This window comes from Myodes glareolus, chromosome 7 (genome assembly GCF_982192425.1).
Source record: "Myodes glareolus chromosome 7, mMyoGla1.1, whole genome shotgun sequence".
In the NCBI taxonomy this organism is placed as follows: domain Eukaryota; kingdom Metazoa; phylum Chordata; class Mammalia; order Rodentia; family Cricetidae; genus Myodes; species Myodes glareolus.
Window position 1 is genome coordinate 73,344,111 of NC_142032.1, and position 21,639 is coordinate 73,365,749.

A 21,639-nucleotide genomic window follows, 5' to 3' on the forward strand; every position below is an offset into this window, starting at 1 on the left:
CTCCTTTATTCCCAGGGAACAGCTTGTTCCCAAATTCAAATCAGTTGCAAGGACAGATTGATCAAACCCTTGGCATTTTAATGCACTGTCCTACATTCAGCACTGGCTACGTCGTCTGCAGGACCCAGGGCAAAATGAAAATGAAGCTTTTGTTCAAGAGATTAAGAATCTCAAGGCAGTGCCTGCAGAGCATTAAAACAGGTGGGGCCCTTCTGACTATAGTTACAGGGCCCCGTGTGACTAGACAGGTCTATGCCCAAAGAAGTCGGTCTGCCAACACTTCAAGTTCATTTGACTTTTAAAGCCATGCTAGAGTTGCTAGAGACATGGTTCTACTCTGTGGAGCCAAGGAGCACATGGACTGTCTAGGAGCTCACACAGCATCCATCTGCTGGGAGCACTGACCACCTACAGGGGCTCACACAGCATCCATCTGCTGGGAGACAAGGGGCCTTCCTTGTCCATGATGATCTGCAATGTCGGGACAGTACGCATAGGCAGAGGCAAGCTATATAACCACAGACAGGGGGGACCATCAGGCTGGGGCTCCTCGTCACAGTGACAGAGTTCTGCTGGGTGACCTCTACGGTCCCAACTAGCTCTCAAATCAATTTCCCCCTAATTTCTTCAACTCCAAATACTAGCACAGGCGGTTATACCTGAATTCACATCTCAAAGACTGCAAATAGAGTGTGGGTCACTGCAGCAGAAGCCAGGTCTCAAGGAAAGGAAGAAGATGAAAATACCCAAGGGTCATGCCAGGGCATGCTCAGTAGGAGATCAAGGAGACGAAAGGGGCTAGACAGGCCCTTGAAGGGAAAACATGCCTTCCTCTCTGGCATTTCAGGTTCAGATTGGCTTCCTTCTGCCATGTAGGCCCGGCCAAGTAACACAAAGTCATTTCAAGGCAAGAACCTAAAATGCCTTGCAAGAAGTTGGAGAGGAAGGCCCATGAGAAAGGTGTTCATTCCCACTGGAGGGGCCTTGACCACCTTGATCCCTTGATCACCTGAGACCCAGAAGCTATCATCTAGGAGGTTGCCTACTGGGAGCCCCGAAGTCCTACTCATTAGTCTGGAAAAAGAGTCTTCCCCAGGCTCCCGCAGACACAAGTAGGCATTCTCCCCCTGGCAAAGCAATTATAAACAACACAGGCAAACACAGCCAGCACCCTGCGGGTGTGGAGGAAACCAGGAGTGATCTTTGGGAAAGCTCCAGTGTGCGAAGGGGTAGGACACACACCTCAGCTGTCACCAGCACCTTCCCATGGTCAATAGTCACCGTGTGAGGTCCAGCTTCAAATGCCAGCAGATCTGCAATACAGACAATCCCCCTGCTCAGAATCTGTAGCCAAGTGGGTACACACTGCGCATGTCCTCTTCTTTATCCTTAGGCTGTCCCAGAGTCACGTGTTGTCTTTGATAGTTGGGTCAGTCTGAAGCATGACCTAATGACAAGTAACTACAAAAAGCTTGCTAGCTGCTAGGTCAATGTAGGCTCGGGAGAAAAGCTCACTGCTCTCCGGGGGCCCATCTGCAAGGGCTCCCACCCACCCCACTCACTGGGCAGCATCTGCGCAGGAGTCCACAGCAGAACAGGGCAGCTCGGGGCTGGAGTGCAGCTTCCGCCAAGCCCCCAGCACTCCGAGCTCAAGCCAAAGCCCTCATACATGCACCACCTGCTCACTCTCCCTCCCTGCTCTCTCTGTTAGTCTGAACACGCACATGCTTACATGGCACGGAGGCTAGAGGTGAGCCCCGGATGTTATCCCTCAGAACAGCCATCACCTTGTTGTTTGTTTGTTTCTGGAGATGGGGTCTCTCAGCTAGGTTGGCTGGCCTATCCTGTCTCCACCTCCCCAATGCTGGGACGGCAAGCACGTGACACCCGCCCTGCCTGGCTGGTACCAAGAGTCAGCTTGAGTCTTTAGTCTTGCCTGGCAAGCACCTTACTGCTCACACACGCTTCACTGCTCGGGGTGGATAGGCACTAAATGAGACACAACACAGCAGCATGAAGGAGCAGCCAGCAGGATCAAGGCAGCAAACACCACTTTCGGAAACAGCCAGTCCCTAGAAGAAGAAAGCACCTGGAACTGCCTTGCGTAGCACACTGAGTCCACACCTTGGGACTTTTCTTGTCAGGATAGAAATTCTGGCAGCTGAGGCCCAAGGCAGGTGTGGGTGGCTGGCGTGCTGAGACAGGACTAGAACCCGCAGCTGGGGAGGGGCACATGCTGCAAAACCAGGAAGGGGAACAGATGGGAAGGAGAGAGCTGTACAGTCATGGAGGGGACAGACGACTTGTCCCCTGGAAAAGCTCCCTTTGTGAGAGTTCTTGCTGAATTTGAGAATGGCCTGAGAGGTCAAGGGCAAAAGCCCAGATGAGCAGAGGGGGTAGGAGGGCTGGAAAGCCCCAAGGAAAGAGGCGAGGGCCTAAGGGGAACGTGCAGGGCTTCTTCTCTGACAGTGAACTTGGACTGCTTTCTCTGAGGATCAGGGATACCTGCAGGCTCGATCTGGTATAAAGTAAGCAGGAGATGGGGGTCTCCTGTTCTAAGCAGATGTGCCTGGAGGTAAGGGGGAGAAAAGGTATACACCGCCGGCAACCACAGCGGAGATATCCCACCAGGCTCACAAGCCCCATCCTCAGTCTGGATGGCTGGGTTCTGCATGTCCCACTCCATCAAATTCCAATGTCAGCAGCAGCCAGCATGGCTCCAGTGCTGGGTTCTGAGGTGGAAAGGCCGTGGAAACAGAAGACTTTGGACATTCCGGGAAACCAGAACCCCTTTTCTGAGCGGTGCTGTGACTGTAAATCCCAGGGTGTTGAGCATGGGATCCAGGCAAGAGCAGGGAGGCCTGGGCAGAGAAAGGGGGCACCAAGGGCAAGGCTGAGCGGCAGAGACAAATAGTAGAGGTCTAAGCTTAACCTGAAAACAAACCCCTGAGCCATCATCTGGTATCGCCTGCAAGCGGAAGGGAACAGTAAAGACTTGGTCCTTGGTGTCTTGGGTGTGAAGCTCATGCAATGAGTATTTTGCCCGTTAAGCTATTTTCTCCCCCTTTTTTTTTAGGGGGGGGCACTGAAGGTCTCACTACATAGTCCAGGCTGATTTGTAGCAATGCTCTTGCCTCTCCCTCCCGAATACTAGGGTGGCATCTGTGTGCAGCCATGCCTGGTTCCGATATTTCTTTTTTATGATTAAAACTTGGAGGCGAGGGCGCTAGGGAGGTGGCACCACTGACAGTGTCTGCAATGCACAGAGTTTTGGGTGAAATCCCCAGTAGAGGAGAGGGCACACATCTGTAATCCCAGCCCTCGGGAGGTAGGTGCAGGAGGATCAAAAACTCAAGGTCATCCTTGAATAGATAGAGAATTCACGGACAACCTGGATGCAGGAGACCCTGCCAAAATAAAAAATAATAATAAAAAAAATGGACTCTGCCCCTGTCTTTTGCATAAAATTCCAGAGAGTTTCCTGTGACCTCTTTCTTTCCTCTTGGTGAATAAAGAAGGAAGAGGAGGCGGAGCCAGGGAGCCTGGCCTTGATTTCCAGCCCACACTGGCACTTCCAAGCCTTGGCAGCCCCTCTTTCCGGTACAGTCTCCCAGACGGCTCCACGTGGGAAAAGCTTGCCCTATGCCAGACCTCAGGCTGGGGATGGTGCAAGAGACTGCCTGCAGGGGCCGGGGGCAAGGCTGCAGTGCCAGGTGCCCAGACACTCACAGCAGGTGAAGAAAAGGGGGCTGGATCACCCAAACAAGCCTGAGGCTGTCTTCCTCAACTGACCACATGGGGACCCAACTGGGGGCACCTGGCCAGCTGGCCTGCAGCCCCTAACTGTGCTGTGACTCACGAGTCGACCTAATTCTGCAGTCTTGGCGGTCCTGGGAAAAGGTGCCTTTTACAGAGGCACGTATCGACGCTGATTGACGCGTTCATTGAAAATTTACTTTTCGGTCTCAAGGGTAAGAGAAAAGAAAATGAGAGTAACCTTACTCGCATGCCCGTGGTGAATGCTTGGGGCTGGTTGTCTTTTTTAGACGGCTCAGAACGCCCAGCGTGTGTCTATTATTAACTGCAGGGACAAAGCTGACAGCTCAGGCTCACCACCTCCCTCCACTTTCCCCTGATAAGCATCTGGCTCCAGTCCTGACCTTCACAGATTTCTCGTCTGAGCCCTCTTCCTGCTAGATTCCTCTAGTTGTTTTGTCTGGGGCTGCCTGGCTGTTCAGTTGCTGAAACTCCAGCCTCCAGGACAGGGCTGGAAGGTGGGGTCCAGGGACTGCGCCTCTGGAGTCAGGAGAGCTGGGGCTAGAGCCAAGAGATGGGACTTCTCATCTCAGAGAAGTGAGCTGGCGCCCGATGGAACCTAAGAGAAGCGCCGATGCCCACTTGCCAATGAGCCGCTGCTCCTGTGGGCAAGCCAAACAGCAAGGGGTGCTTATAAACCCGAAACATACACCAGAAGGAAACGGTGACTCAAACAAGACGTGGAAAGGGGAGCCTGGATCCAGAAACAAGGCATGTCTTCTTTCTAGGCCTCAGTTACCTTGTCTCTTAGACGAGGGACGAGGCTAGACCATTTCTGACATCCTTCCTATAACTACAAAGAAAGTATTATGACTTAATAAATCTGAAAGGGATGCTTCCTGATCTTTTCGATGTGGGATTCTCAACCTTATAATTCTGGCTTCCTGTGGTTCGGGTACCAGTTTCCTCCCAAAGAACCACGGAATACATTAATACTGCCTGAGCAGTTTAAACTTTCAGGCCTGGAATTTACGAGTTCCCCAGCAGGGAGAGATGGCTTCCCAATAACCACACAACGGGAAGATTTTTTTTCAGTCGTGAAATGATAACATGATGCCAACTGACAGAGGCCAGTCCCAGCGGATCGTGTGATAGGATCCACTTACAGAAAACATCTCGAAAAAGTGACTTCCCAGAGACAGGAAGTAGACTGGTAGCTGGCTCGAGCCAGGCAAAGCACGCATGGAGTGATGGGTAAGGACTGCTGTGCTTATTCCAGAGGTGACGAGAACGCTCTGTGTTGTGGGAACTGAACAGAGCCGCTGTCTCTGGGGGAGACGTGAGAATGAATAGTTACTTGTTTTCTTGAAGTACTGTGACCTTGAAGAATCGTTGTGGTAACCGGTAAAGAATCTTTGTGGAAAACAGTGATTGTTGTCCGTGATTTGTAGAACTGTTTCACTGAAGGGGCGCTGCAGCCCTTCCATGACTTTGGTCACAAGACCCCTCTGGCACCTGAGGCGCTCAGATTACTGTGTACTGTCAGCAGTACACAGTAAAAGACTAGAGTAATGAAGGCCTGTGATGCTATAGGGAGACATACAGATTAGATTAGGAACCTTGGTATGAGGAAATACTTTACCAAAAAACAACTTTGTGTGTAACCATCAACAACTCCCCCTTTGTACGGCTGTTCAGGGTTCAGTCCATCACAGCGGCTGGACTGTCCTGCTGCTGCGTAGGCCTTAAAATTTCATCTTGGAGTGATTTCTTTCTTCGACTGATGCCTGCTACACAGAACACCCTGAGAGTTCTGGAACTAGGGGCTCTAAGGACATATGAAAACCCTGTATGTGAAGTACGTCTTTGAAATGTTGTCATTAAAATGAAAATTAATAATGTTCTGTTTTTTATAAACTAGGAAACTGAATTTATGGAGCTCACATTACACTCCTTCATGTGTCCAAAACATTTGAATAAACACATTCTCCAATTTTCAAAACAGAAACAGACTGGCCTTAATCCACATCCTGGAAAGAGCTGGCATCTGGAAGGTTCCATGTAGTGAGCCCTGAGCCGGGCATCTGGGGACTCGCATTCTCTGTCATATACTGGAATGCCTTTGGACCTTTGTATACCCTCACTGTCCCAGGCTCCTCCCCCTCAGGTGATGAACACAGGTGATGAATCAGATGACTGACGTGACAGTCACAAGTCCTTTCTAGATGGTCCATGATCCCAAGTCACCTACCCCAGGTAAATCCAAATGTCTAACGTGCTTGCTCATTCCACCCCAAACAGGGCTTCCCTTACAGGAGGTGAACTTGAAGACACCCGACAGGCAGTGGGAAACCCTACTGACTCGGACAGTACAGCTGGCTTTGAACCAACATCTGCCATTTATCATGAAGGATTGCCTTTGAGGGGATTTTTTTTATTGACTTTCTTGTGACTTGAGAGGCTGACATTCCAGAGCTGGGCTGGGAAGAGAGCTCAGGCAGTAAAGTGCTTGCTACACAAGCACCAAGGACCTGGGTTCAATTCCCAGAATCCACAAGAAGTCTATTACGGAGGCAGGTGCTTGTAATCCCAGCACCGGGAGAATCAAGCAAGTGGACCCATGGCAAGCTCCAGCCCAATGAGACCCAGGTCTCAAAAAACAAAACAAACAAACGAAAACAAGGTAGACAGATGACATCAGAGGTTAACCCCTGGATTCTGGACCCCCACAAATAGGTGTGCAAATGTGCACCCCAGACACATATATTCTTACTCTCCCCTAACACATAAGAAAGAAAGAGAGAGAAAGCCCATCACTGGTGACCAAATACTGTAGCGACCCTTTGGGGAAAGAGTTTGACAGTAAACACCACGGCTACAGCACCCTGATCCCCTCCTCTCCAGCTACTGTATTTGTTACTGTGTCTCCTAAAAGAATTTGACACAGGAAAATACCCAAGAACATGAAGGGAAGAGTTAACAACCATGGTCCCCCTGAGGGGAGCAGGGGCCAAGCTTGTGTTCCCTGGTGACAACAGAAATGTTTATCTCTTTCCTTGTGTAGTTTGATGTGACTATGCTTCTGATTTTCAAAGCTGATAGGGTACAGTGGATCATCACCAGATGTATAGATGGATTCCCACAATGGCTAAACAATATGGAGCAAAGACACCCAGCCTGTCTGCCCAGGGGAAAGCAGGCTCCTCCTGAAGAAGCTCAACCCACAGGTTAAGACACTGAGGCTGCTCAGCCCTGATTCACCCTCTGTGATATTTATGCAGCTTTTCCCGAGGCACATGCACTGTAATTAGCATCCAAGGGCCTCAAGATGCTTCAGGGGAGAAGCCAATTACCACACGGGTGGGGATTGATTTGTAGTCATCATTTTAAGGAGAAAAAAAATCAAAATCTCTTCAGTGACAATTTGAAAAGTGAGACTAAGTGAAAACACCCACTATTTCTCAGGCCTCAGGGGAACGACCCGTGTGAACCCTAGCCTCCTCCAAACACTTCAACCACTCCAGGGGAAGGAGATCTCCAAGACTGGTTCATAGCAGCAGCCGCCACCACCAAGCTCCTACATACACAGCGGTAACCGTTCTGACAGGGATGAAGACATTCTTTCTAATTAATCATGTGTGTTGTGCATGCGAGGGCCAGGAGAGAGTATTGGATTACCCAGACTGGACTTCACAGGCAGCTGTGAGCCACCCAGCGTAATGAGAACCCAACTTGGGTCCTCAGCAAGAGAAGTCCACACTACTGAGCCATCTCTTCAGCCCCAGACAGGAAGATATTCTAAAGAGAGTCTTGTGTCCCCACCTTTAGCTATCAGACTATTGAAACGATGGAATTTCCCCAGGAATCTTATGCTGGAGGACGGAAAAGAGGGAAACCTGGCGCCAGACCAAGGAGGAACGTGTCTTCAGGGAAGAAACTTCACACAATTCTGACATGTTCAGAGCATCCTTCAGGAGATACTGGAGTTGAGACAAAGATGGGCCAGTGATGGGTGGGACCACACCATGACTGGACTGCTTATACTGTCTGCCTCTGGTCCTCTATTTAAATCTAATCTCATGTCAGAACTCCCACAGATAAACTTAGGAAGGGCCACTGGACTATTTTGTCTCTCTCTTCCCAATGTGGCCACACTGAACATCTTATTTCTGCTTTCCACAATTAATTGTGACTTTAATTGACCTGCTGAGGACACACAGCAGAACCTAGGTCGATAGGGATGCTAGGGCCCAGGCACTGACCCTAGCAAGCCTAATAACCCAGCTTGTGAGATTCTAGTTCCCTTTAGGTGCCTCAGTTTCCCCAGCTACCTTTCAGCTCTAGGTTGCATGCTCTGGGAGACTGGTTTCCCTGCAGTCACCTGGTGGCTTTGGCCAGCCTCTGGTATCTCCACATGGCAGTGAAGTCTTGGCCCACAAGAGCCACGGAAACATGAAAACAAGGAGGTGGTACAGCAGGTCACCATGGTAGCCATGATGAGCCGCTGTGGTTGGAGCATCTCCCCTGTGTGGTGCTGTAAGGAGGTAGTATGGAGCCTTTAAGAGCCAGGGCAACCGGATGACTGGGGTCCGGCCCTCAGGTGGAACTTAGGCAGTTCTCCTGGGTCCCTGGTGAGTTCTTATGAGAGGGTCGTTATGATAGAATAAGCCTGGCCTCTCTCTGACTTCCATGTTGTCTCGTGATCTCCCCGGTTCACACTCCCACCATTACAGTGCCACCCACCATGACATCTCTACCAGAGTCAAGCATAAGCCTGAACCTCCAGGAAAGTGAGCAGAAGAACGCTGTCTTCTTTGTAAAGTGTCCAGTCTCAGGTATTTCCTGAAAATAACCATGGCCAGAAGAGACTCGGTAAGCACGCACCTTAATTTTCCATCTTTTCAAATGCCTTGGTCTTGGTGTATTTTTTTTTCCCTAGCAGGAGATCTGGAAGAGTCTGGAACAGCTGTACAGCAGCCCAGAAACGGGTCAATCATTTGCACTCCGGGTTGACAATGCCCTTTCACTATCTCATTGGTTTATCTGATCTCACCAGATCCCGCTGATGTCCTCCAGGCAATATCTTTGTCCTTGTGCAACAAGGACAGGAAACAGAACACAGAGAGTCCATAACTCATCCAGGGGTGGGGGTGGGGCCTCGGGAGATTTCATTTTTCTAAAGCTCAGTCCCGGAATAGAGACTGCAGCTGAGGGAGCTTCAGCATCCACCCCTTTCAGACCCTGCCAGCAGAGGTGCTAAACCAGCATCTAGTTGACCTGAGGAGCACTGCCAATGAACTCCATCTAACTGATATCTGGGAGAGTCCAGCCAACCACAGCTGAACACATGCTCTTCTCGAGCCTGTGCAGAGCAGTTACCAAGACTGACCGCATTCAAGGCCAGAAAACACACTCTAAGGAACTCAAAAGCACAGAAATCATGAAGCATGTTCTCAGACCACAATGGAACTGAACTAGAAAGTCATAAAAGGGAAGAGGCTGGAAAAGACTCCAAATATTTGAAGATTAATCAGCATGCTTTTAAACAACACTTGAGTCAAGGAAGTTCCCCCAAACAGTTTGATAGTGAAGCGGAGCCAAGTTCAAATCTTAGCTCTCTCCTCCTTCCTGGGTGGCCCTGGATGAATGAAATCTCTTGGAGCCTCTTTTATTTCTTCAGTTAGGTAGCAGCGTTTGTTGCTACTTTCTTCCTGGGTGTCCATGAAGGAACAAGACAAGGCCTGTTACACAATTAGAACAGTGGTGGTAACTTTTCAGGTCACTGTGGTTTGGTGACATTTCTCCCATTCTGACCCAAGAATATAATCTCCACTTCCAGGCAGCTCACTGTGTGTGTGCAAAAAGCAACCATAACTGTCGCATGAGTCCTCCCTCCCCGTATCCGCTGGCCACCATCTACTGAGTCAACCCCAAATAGCAGCACTCTGTATCCATCTGTACACACAGAACGGGGACTCCCACTTTGAGTACGGGCACCCAAGAGAGAACTCATCTTAAGTGACAGCGTGTGAGATGCCACAGTGCTGGATACTCAGGTAGCGTCTTGCCCAAGACTGTGTGGAAGGGAATTCTACCTCTCATCCACACTGAGACAGGCTGGGCTCACCACACAGGCAGCCTCGCATCTCCTTCTAGAGAGCTTATTGCACAACCAGGGGGGAAGACGTTCCTGAGGTCTGAAACATTGCACAAGGCTCTGACTCATGAAGACATGGGTTATTCAAATTTGGGAATTATCAGAAATTCCAACCACGACAGCCAGCCCTCAGAGAATCCAGTGCACAGATGTGATGGTCCCGCGGCAAGGGAGCAATGCCGTACAGGATCATTTATGAAATATGCTAAGTCAACAACTTGTTCTAGCAATCAAAATAATAGGGCATTTGTAAACTCCCAAACTGTTCGGGTTATTTTTTATTTCCCTCTTTTCTTAAGACATGACAAATTTTTTCCTATGAGGGATTTCCAGAACATAAAAACAAAAGCAGGCCAGATTCGAGAAGGACCTGGAGTGTCAATCAAATGTCATGTCCTGCGGGTCACCAGCTCCATGAAGGGCAAGTAAGATAATGTGTGTAAAGATATTGTCTTAAGGACTGAGGAGACACCCAGGTCAGTAAACTGAGGCACAAGCATGAGGTCCCAGTTCCATCTCCTGCACCCATGTGAAAAAGCCAGGCACAATGCCACACCTCTAGCATCCTAGCACTGGGGAGGGTCTATGGGGCTCCTTGGCCAGGTAGTCTAGCTGAATCTATGAACTCTAGGTTCAGTGGGAGACTCTGTCTTGAAATACAAGGTGGTGCATGATTGAGAATGAACCACTGGTCTCTGCACACACGCGCACACACATGCGCGTGCGTACACACACACACACACACATACACACACGCACACGCACACTCCCAGGTATCCCACGCATGCAGCTCTTAGTTTAAAGGAAGTCACATATTTCTCAGAAGATAATGGTTAGGAATGAGTAACTGGGCCCATCGGAGGGTATGGGTAAGTGGCACTTGACTCCCTCAGCCCTGCGAACCTTCCAGTCTAGGAAACTCTGATTTCAGCCTCGGGACACATGTTCCCATCACCCCTTCTCTGTACATCCTATCTAACCCACCCACTCACCAACCCAAAGTGTCCATGGGACAGAGAGACATTCTAAACTTTCTCTTTGAGCTGAGTACCTCATTGGAGCTTTGACCATGATGTCAGTGGTTGTCTGACAGGACAGGGTTCTAGCTAGAAGGGCAGCAGATGATGCTCAACACTTCATGAAATGACGTCCTTCCACGCTAACAGCTCCAAGAGGTGTGGGCAAACGATCTTATTTCCATCCGTGTTTTACTGGTGAGGATACCAGTCACACATCCAAGAAGAGAAGCTCAAAAAGGAGCCTCGCCCACCGTCAGGCATCTCACCTCGATAAGAAAGGCCAGCCAATCTGACCTCTCATTCCATTTATTTATTTATTTATTTATTTATTTATTTATTTATTTATTATGTATACTGTGTTCTGTCTGCATGTATGCCTGCAGGCCAGAAGAGGGCATCAGATCTCATTACAGATGGTTGTGAGTCACCATGTGGTTGCTGGGATTTGAACTCAGGACCTCTGGAAGAGCAGCCAGTGCGCTTAACCTCTGAGCCATCTCTCCAGCCCCTCCTTCCCTTTACTTTGTATACTTCTGCATACACCGTAGCTGTTTGGTAAATGCATTGAATGAAGTTAGAGTTTACACCGCTGCTTCTGGAAGCTGAATCCTGTGCCTCTAGCACCATACCCACCCTTCTTCGCTGCCACTTCTGTCTGTCTCTGAAGCATGCTGTCTTGGCTAATGCTCCCCTGTGGTTCCAGACGCCCGTCATTTAACAAGACTGAATCACACCAACTTTCCAGCCATTTCTGAGAGCCTTTAGGGAATATCTACTACCCTCCTCAGTTTCTCTGTTGGAAGCATTTTTCTTTCCATTTCGAATGGCAGAGAAAGTGGAAAAGCAAAAGAAACAGTTCAGTGGGGGAATCTCAACCTGAAGGAACAGGAGGCAGGGCTCAAAGTCACAGAGAAGGAGTAAAGAATGAATTACCAGACTCGCTGGCATTGGCTCTTGGGAGTGGGCATGTCACTCTCGTTGTCTCCCAGATACATTCATAAGCTGGCAGACAGCTGACGTGAAGGCGGCTAAACACAGGGTGGGGGCCACCATTCAGTGCCAACCCTGGCTTTCCCCATCGTAATTTAAGGAAAAACAAGAAGCATCTTTTAGGGCATCCAAGCCTTTGACACAGACACAGGACCACAATCTCTTCACAGATCAGTTTCCTTATAAGACCCGTAGGCCATTCTAGCTAAAAGGGAAGGATCCAGGCCCTTCATGGCTGCGGCCCTGAGAGCCAGAGGAACTGGTACTGGTTAGGTCTGGCCCCACACAGGCCAGAGCCAGGGGTCAGTACTCAAGGCTTCCTCCAAGCACTGCCAAGCGTGACCGCTCCCTCCCAGCATGCGGGACCAGAGCTATTTGTCCAGAAGAAACATAAGCTCATGAAGAACCTGGTGTCTGAATCCAAGGCACAAAATTTGTCCAGCATGCCCCAGCTCCAAACCAACTCAGAATTCGGCCTGCCGTACTGAGGCATCCGGCCAGCTAGCTCTCAGCCTCACCATCCCTGACCAATCGTGGTTAAGTTCCAAAGTAATCTATTTATTGCTCCCTGGGATGGGATAAAGTAAACCAAATGCCTGGCTTTTGATCCTGTTAACTTACTAATTTTATCAAGCCTTACTATTTAACACTTTAGCAAACCGTTGGGACAATAAGGGAAGGCACCAGGCCATGAGAAAGCCGTACAAAGGCTAGGAAGGCAGTTTAAGATGACAGGATCCTGCTCACTCTTTCTACCAACCCTGCCCTAAGATGAAGCCTGGTCCCCATCCTGTGCACATATTCTCTTAAGGAACCAAAGGTACATCCGACTGCCAATAGCAGAAATTATTCTAGTGAACTTGCACTAGACAAGAGGAAACAGCCTCTAGTAATGAACAACTGTCTTTACCCCTACTGTGTTAACTGTGAGCTCCCTCAGGCAGGGACTGGGTAGTTTTTGTATCTCCGCTATTCAGCAAGACCAGGCACTAAAGTTCACAGTGACAATCTGCTCAAGGTTCACAAAGAAGAGCCAGCTAAATCAAGTCAGTTTTACAAATAGTTCATGCCTCCAAGAGTTCAACCTCTAGCTGTCCCCCTCCAGCCCTTTTCTGCCCCCGACCTGAGGCTTGGAAACCTCTATGCCTGTCTTTTGGGGATGTCCGGGGTAGGGTGGGCTTTCCTGACGTGTACAGCAGGAGAAATGGATGAACTAGGTTTTTCCTATCTGAGGAGTCTTTTTCCTGGCTCTTTAACAGACATCTGCAGCACCTCACACCATAGCTGGTCTTTTGGAATGTCCCTTTCCTGCCCAAGAACAGTTTAGAGTCAGGAACTCTGGCTTTGAGACTCATCTTTATACAACCCCTTCTACCCTGTGCTTCTCCTTGGCCAGTAACTGAAGGCAACCTTGCCCTGACTCCTGTGCCCATTGAAGGAGAGATCCATCCCTCATCGTCCAACGCCATGGCCATCTGGAGTGTTGTTTATTTCAGCTATTAGCTGCTACTCAGCTGGATCTGGTTTATAATCTCCGTTGCTCAGTCAACAGCACAGAGTGGTGGTTAAGAGTGGGCTCCGGATCCCACTTGAGCATGGGCTCAAGGTGCTACTGTGTGATGGGCAGCTGTACCAGGAAAATTACAACACTGGCACTGTGAGGAGGACCAAAGGCTTGGTAAATAGATGCCTGGCGCAGAAGTATGAACCGTCTGGCACCTTGTTGCTGGTACGCTATATTGATCGAAACTTTTTTCAATTTGACACAGGGTCTGTTGGCCAAAACTGACTTCGAACTCTTGGAACCCTTGCTGGAAACACAGACATGAACCAGCACACCCACCATTAATTATCACTTCCTTTTTACACTCTCCTGGTCAGTAGTAACAAACCTCGGTCTTCTAGATACCTGTCTACTTCTCAGCCAAACCCTGCAGCACTGATAATTCGTCTCTATTTCCAAAACAAGAAATGGGCTCTGATGTTTTCATTAACCAACTTACAGACAAGAGTTTCTCTCTTTTTGTCGGGCATTGGTGGCACACACCTTTAAACCCAGCATGCAGGAGACAGAGACAGGAGGATCTCTGTGAGTTCGAGGCCAGCCTGGTCTACAGAGCGAGTTCCAGGACAGGCTGCAAAGCTACACAGAGAAACCCTGTCTGGAAAAACCAAAACCAAAAACAACAACATCAACAAAAAAGTTTCATTTGGTGTGATGGCATTTTCTCCATCCAAAGGGCTACCGTGACTCCCGATGCAATGCCTGGAACCTCTCCCCCCACCACACTCCCACCTGTCTCCTGAGCTGTCTGCCTAGATTCTGCCTCAGAACCTCTCTGTTCTCAGTGTCTTCTCACAGCGCTTCCCCTCATCTTCCACTCGATGGGACTTCTCCAAAAAGGCCCTGTGTCCACCCAGCTACAACAGGGCTCCCATCGATCTGCCCTTCACACTGGAGCACATAGTCAGTTCTCCTTATTCAACTGTGACATCAAGGGAGCTAGCTGCCCTGGGCACCAGCGGCTGAAAGCTGGAGCAGGGTGAGGCTGAAGGAAAGGGGCTGACTCCCAGGGTCTGGGAGCTACCTCAGGACACAGCCTCAGCTGGGAAGTAAGGGCAAAGCAAAGCTACGCGTCCACTGTGTGTGCCAAGCATCTCCCATCTTTCTGTCCACCCACCCACGTAACTATCAGTGCCTAAGTACCAGGTAAGCAGATATATTATGTTAGGCACAATACAGAGCAACAAGTGCTTACCAATGTAGGAAGGATGGCTAACCTCCAGCTCTTCTTCCCTTGCTGTCTCCACACAGAGGGACCACTGGGGCCTGAGCCAACAAAGGGCCTGTCTCCCTGCGACAATTCAACCAGCCAAGTATTTGGTCTCTGCTAAGTCCAGACCTTAGCTGACTCAGCTCCACACAGTGTCAGGAACCCAGGCCCCATGACCTGGAGCCATAAACAGTAACAGCTGCTTCGTTCTCCATCAAAATGTGCTTTTAAGACATCACCACCCCACACTCGGATTCTTGCAGAAGCGGCCCAGATCCCCTGCCCTCTGCCATCCTCCTCTAGGTTAGTGCTAGCTACAGTGGCCCTCTTCTGAGAAGCGCCTACCAGAGAACTAATCAAGAACTCCAGCCTGTGTGACACACCTTCCTCCCCAGGGGATTCTGAACGCCTACTCCGGGTTACTTCTGGACATCTCTACTTGTCTCCGGCAACACCAGTCTATTCTCGGCTTCAAAGAAGAGTCCACTCAGCACCGGCACTGCGCCCACTTCTTCCCAGGGTGAGGCGGCCATTCCAGCCCACTGGAAGCCCCTTGCCTCCATCGAGCCTGGGGATCCAGCTCTGGCCTTCTCTGAACGAAGCTGCTGGGTTCAAGTTCCAGCCGAGGGACCCTGAACAAGTCAGTCACCCTCAGTTCCACTTTATGTAAGACACGAATAAAGACAGAAGCTTCCTCCTCCAGAGGCTGGGACCAAATAAGCGTGGAAGGGTAACTTACCTGCCGCATGGGCTGGGGCTCAGTGGGCATGCGTCCTCACCATGACCGTTAGGAAACACTCTGGATCAGTCCTCTCTGGAAAAACTTTCCTCTCTCTAATAAGGCTGAGTTTCCTGGGGCTGAGGGTCAGCCCTGGGCTCTGGTGGTAAGACTACAACAATGGTACACCTCTTTCTACACCACGCTAATACCTTCCTGTCCACGTGAGTTAAAATTTGCCAAATCCAAAGTGATCATATGCGCCATAGTCCTATAAAGAAAAATCTAGATCAATCCCTCTGTCCTGTGCTTTCCTATCCTCCCACCACATGCCCAGAGGGAGGTGCTAGGTTTGGGCAGGAGCCCTGTAACTGAAGCCAAGTGTACTACCGAGCCCAGTTGGCTGGTCCCTACACGGCTTGAGCGGCCAGTCTGAGCTTACTGTTTTTCCACAGGGTACCTCTGCATTTAACCTTGCATTTATTTCTCTGGAAGTCCCGGCAGGGAGCTGGGCACTTTCTCACCCTCCTTCACCCCATCACCAGCTCCCTGCCACTCCAGACCTTGTTGGAGGGGGTTGGGGGACATTTTTCCTCATCCCTAGCCGGCCTCTCCTCTACCTCGGCAAATTCTGTGGTTCGGTACCTGTTTGAGCTCATTCAAAAGAACCAAAGGATGAGTTCTGGCGCTTCTTTTTTTCTTTTTTTGGAAAGTTAATTCAAATCAATGGAAGCGAGAGGGCCGCGGTACTAAGCCTGTTTTTGCTTAGGAAACGAGGTGAGGAAAGTGCGGGCTGACTTGGGCAGCGCTGTTCCCTCTTCCCACATCTCCAAAGTGAAAGTTCTCACTGAGGATACAAGAAAAATAGTGCCTGGCTAATTCCAAGAAGAAAGTGGACAGCAGAAAGGGAAAAGGGAAGGAAAGCGACACACAAGAGTTCTTGTGCCCCCCCCCCAAGGGCAAGTGTATCAATATGCCAAGATCCTGATACTAAGTGACTCTCCCCAACGGCATGCGGGGTCACCCTGGAGAGGGGCTGCCTGACCAAAGTGCGCAAAACACCTGCTCGGTGTTGCGCGGAACGACCCTATGCCGGGCGCAAAAATTGGGTCCGAGGGAGCTCTTGAAACACAGGCACCCCGAGTCCCGTTCCTCTCCCCCACTGACTGGATGCCCGGAACACCACACAGTTCTTTGCTGTCCCTTGGTCCGGACAGGTTGGGTTGGGATGGTGAGGGTGGGGAACCACCCAGGAGTGCAGTGCAGGGTAGGGCGGGTACCTTGGCCGCAGGCGCCGCGCTGCAGGACGATGACCGGAGGCTGGCGAAGCTTCTCAGAGCGGCGACTGGCGGCGCGCAGCTGGCACAAGTTGGTGTAGGTCTTGGCGTCGCTGCCGCACACCGGCTCGTTGCTGGCACACACGCACAGGCCGGCCTGAGCGCGCCGTCGTACTGTGGCCGAGGCGGGCACCCCGAAGGGCACCACGCACTGCAGCCCCTCGCCGCAGGGACCCTCCTGCTGGCCGCACGCTGCGCCCTCCGTCCCGCGGCACACCTCGCAGCAGTCGCACGCGTCCCGGACTCGGCCACCCTCACAGTCCGTGGGCGGTGGGGCACAGCGTGTGGGATCGCAGCGCTCCGGGCACACAGAGGTAGCTGAGGCCGAGCGGCCGGTCCCGGACGGCAGCGCCAAGGAGGGCGCGGCCAGCAGCAGCAGCAATAGAGAAAAGAGCGCGGTGCGTGAGGACTGCATGGCGACTCCGACGGCTGTGGACCGGACGAGAGCCGAAGAATCGCGCTGGGGACGGCGTGTCGGGGTCTTGGGGACAGCGGGTGTGAGTGCGCGCGGCCGTGCGGCCCAGCCCATTGGCCTAGCGGCGGTGACGAGGAGCCAGGGGGACGGGCACGGCTCCCGGGAGGGGGGCCGATTGGGGACCGCCCGCGGGGGGAACGAGGCGGGGCAGCGAGCGACTCCGCCCTCCGTCCAGGCTCAGTTTCCCAATCTAGGCTTCTTTTTCTTCTGAGGTTGACGACCTTAAAACCAAAGTAATACTCAACAGTGAGAAGCCTGCTCAGCCCCACGCGATCGCCTGGGAAAGTTCCCATAGGTCGTCCAGCACGGAAGGCGATCACATAGACCCCGGCCACAACTGGAATGGACCAGTGCCCAGCATGGGGATCTGTGGATGCGAATCAATCTGACCCTGTCATGGAAAGGCAGCGTCGGCAGTACTGGCAGAAACCCAGCGCCCAGACCTACTTTCAAGCGAGAAAAGCGAAAAGCAGAGGCCATTGGCAGCATAAACCTTCCTGACGCTTCTTTTATTTTAAAAGTTGTTTTCGGTGGTGTGCGTGGCAGCGCACGTTAGGGTATACGGGGCTGGTACCTGGAAGGCTTGCCGGGAGCGTGCAGAGGCCGCCTGGCTTGGTATGGTTTTGTTTTGTTTTGTTTTTTACCCTGAGTCGTCAGGGAACGTGTCTTTACCACACAGAAGCGCCCAGCCCGCGCCTGCAGTCCCAATACTTGGGCAAATCAACCGGGTCCCTATCTATCTTTGAACTCGCAGATGAGGATTTCAGTGACAGTCACTTCTTTGGGACAGAGATGTAAGAACCATTTGGAAGAGCAATTGTGACCCTGGAAGGGGGTCTCGGTGCCTGACACACTTATTGGCCAACACTAAACACTTAAATCTTGTCTTGGGGAACCAGAGAATCAAATAGTTTTGTGCGCGTCCCACCTGAGCTGCCTCCTCGCCCCTCCCCCTCATACCTGGTGGGGTGCTGTTGACCTTGAGGAAAGGAGGAGTCACTGATAAATAAGGCTGATCTCGCTCTTGTCAACTTCTGGGCTGTCCCTTGTGCACAGTAAAATTTTCCAGTAAAAATGCTTCTAAAAACTAAAACCCAAATGCAACTCCTCTCAAAACATACCCCGCCCCATGTTAAGTCTCAACGGCCACCAGGTAGAGGGTCTCTCCCAGCAAGGGGCAGTAGAAAGGGGCCTCCCGTGAAAAATACTTTGGTGTCCTAGCTGGAATCCTCGAATCCTACAACAACATAGAGACGGGCTAAGGAGGGGAGTCCTTGACCCGAGATCTACTCATCTCGGTATATGCTGGAGACCTGTGTTTTCCTCTATTGCAATAAACAAAAGGAGGGAAGCGAGGAGGTATATTTGGTTCCATCCCAGCAGGCTGGTGGCATAAAAGGAAAGATGTAACTCCTCCTTGTCCAACCCCCTTGTTTTTCCAGGTAAGAATGAAGACCGGAAAGGCTAAGCAAGCCTTTAATCCCAGCACTTGGGAGGCAGAGGCTGGCAAATTTCTGAGATCAAGGCCAACCTGGTCTACAGAGAGAGTTCCAGGGCATCTAGGGCTACCCAGAAAAATATTATCTGGGGGGAGGTGGGGGGAGAGAATCATATCCAAACCAGAGCAGGTCCCAGTCAGTTCTTCCCAAAGTCTCACTAGAGTGATGGTTCTCACCCTTCCTAACGCTTCAACAGTTTTTCATGGGGTGGTGACCCTGACCGTAATGCTTCATGCTTTCTCTCTTCCAGAGTCTTCCCCTCTGCAGCCACTTACATAGAGAGACTGCTTTTTTTTTCCTTTTAGAGCACTTTTTTGATGCATCATGAAAACTCATTTCTCTTCCATCAGGTCTTGGCGCCATTTCCTACAGAAGTGTTTTCCAGGGTGAGGAGGGCAGCTCTGCTGGCAAACAGGCTGGTTCCCTGCCGCTCTTCCTCAACTCCAGTGTCTAACATGGAAGCTTCGGTTCTGAACAGTTGGTCTATTCATGAATAATGAATGAGGAGACACCGCAGCTGCCAAAGCCTTACTCAGCAAAAGGCTGAGCTGACCCCAGAAGCCATGGCCACTGTGCAGCCGGAGAAAGATCTGTCATCCACGTGGTGTGTGAGTTCACTCGCGTGTGCAAAACACCCAGAATGCCTGGGAACTGGGATGCCAGTACTTCACACGGCCCCAGATCAAAGGAACAGTATTGGTGATTTTGACTCTTCCTGGGCTCTTTGCACTCCACCCCCTGTTAGTCCCAGCAAGATCAAGTCCAGGTTGCTCCATTTCCTTTCCAGTCACCAAACTGACCCTTGGGTCAGGTTGCCCATCAATCCCAGGGCTGCAGGCAACCTTATGGACACAGCCATCCCCCACCTGTCCGTCCCTTCTCGTAGTAACAGAAGCCTGCCACCAGATGGAACTCCTTCTGAACTGGTTTAGGCTTCCATTCCCTTGAGCATATCCCCTCCCTCAACACTCCAGCATCGGGAGGCCACACTGATGCACTCTGCCAGTCTTCCCTGCAGCAATCCCAGGTCGTTCAGTTTGGTTCACTGTAAGAGAAGTCTCTTCAGCACGGGCCACATGACAGGATAGCACGCAGGCCCTCAGCAGAATTCTGTATGTAGTATTGAGGGACTGAGCTCGGCCCCCAGGAGCTCAGAATCTAGTATTCCCTGCAACAGTGGAAATGTTCTCAGTGTGACGACAGCTAGGTAGCTGATGAGTGGCTGGGGCAAACGAAAAACTGGGTTTTCATTTTTATCCAACTTTAAGTGGACATAAATGAAAGTTGCCACTTGAGTAGGCCCTGTAAGTTTCAAAAAGCCAGGGCCTGTCGCACGGCAGAGAGGGAGCATAAGAAACCAAGAGCAGGGTGATGGTGGGTGCCTGGTGGGGGGCTGGGAGATCAGGGCACTAAGGGCTTGGAAACACAGTGCAACCGTGGCCACCGGAGACGGGAAGAGGAGAGAAAAGGGATGGAGAAAATGGGTGCCAAAACAGTTAGCTAGGAGGATTGGGTCTAGCGTTCACAGCATAGGCAGGTGTCTGTGGGCTAGAGCACTCCATGACTTGATGGTTAATCTTGATTTTCAGTTCTACAGGTTACCCAGGAGACAAACGTCTGGGAGTGTCTATGAGGTCATTTCCAAAGACGTCCAGTGGAAGTGAGAAGACCTACCATGAGCGGGTGCAGTGGTGGGGTAGAGTGGGGGTGAGGAATAGAGGTGGGGGTGGAATGCCATCCCGTGACCTGAGGTCCCAGGCTACGGCAAAAGGAGAGAGTGAACTGAACACCAGCATTTGTCTCTCTGCTCTCTGACTGTGCAAGGTGGGTGCAAGGTGACCCGAGTCACTTCCCACCATGACAGGCGGATGTACCCTTGAACAGGGAGCCAAAACAAACCTGTCCTTCCTTAAACTGCTTTTGTCAAATATGTCACAACAATAAGAAAAGTAACTAATAACGTAATATAGCTCAAGATAAGTAGAAGAGGGCTGGAGAGATGACTCAGCCGTGAGCAGCAGTGACCGCTCTTCCAGAGCACTGGAGTTCAGTTCCAGCCCCCACAGGATGCCTCAAAACCATCTGTAACTCCAGTGACAGATTCTAAGGAATCTTAGGCCTCCTTCTGGCCTCTGTGAGCACTGCACACATGTGGTACATATATACATATGCCAAAAGTCTATAACACATAAAATTATTTTTAAAATTTTTTGAAAAGAAGAAGAAAGAAGGAAGGAAGGAAGGAAGGAAGGAAAGAAAGAAAGGAAAAGAAAAAGAAAGAATCTTTTTATGTCTCTCAACCTTATATACGTTACATTTCTTTAGTGAATTTCCTTTCTGAGTCTGGTAAACAAGGAAAACTATAACTATTTTTCTACTTTTCAACTCCCTCCGAGACCTGAGAAGGAAATAATATGAATTGAGTAAGCAGGAAGTGCGAGCAAATAACTTCCAAAAACTGTGAGAACTGACAGAAACAGCTGTCATTTCCTCTGCAATAAAGGGGCACCCATCTTTGGCCTATAGGCCTAGAATATTAGACAGACTTTTCCACGAAACAGGATTTTTGAAGGACTGTCCCACCTTATCTTGATAAGGCTTTGGAGTCACTCTCTTTTGTGTTCTGCTTGTCCAGATTGCACAACATACCATCAACAATCAAGGGAAGAACACTTTCTTGCCCAGTGGTTTACTCTTGCCACAAAGAAAGTAAACTATCTTCAATTCCCATCATCTTCTCTGAAGTAGATTGGTGCTGCCAGGAGCAGACGAGTCTCATTGTCATAAAAAAAGAAACTATGTTATTAAAACATCTTAAATTTCATATTCTATAGATCTCTGAAGTGTTTGAGGATGACTTGTCTATCTAAAATATCTCTGTTTGACCTTGTAAACATACCTAATGTGACTGCAA

At 50.4% G+C, this 21,639-nt stretch overlaps 1 protein-coding gene across 2 annotated transcripts in view; it reads right to left on the bottom strand.

Moving 5' to 3' along the window:
• Positions 1–17,295, bottom strand: part of Htra1 (HtrA serine peptidase 1) — a 51,069-nt gene extending 33,774 nt beyond the window's left edge. For both annotated transcript variants that reach the window (XM_048455182.3, XM_048455181.3), the window contains exon 1: positions 16,695–17,295. In XM_048455182.3, coding sequence (XP_048311139.3) covers positions 16,695–17,280 — 586 coding nt within the window. In that variant the 5' untranslated portion in view covers positions 17,281–17,295. The remainder of the gene's footprint in view (positions 1–16,694) is intronic.
• Between the last annotated feature and the right edge of the window lie 4,344 nt (positions 17,296–21,639).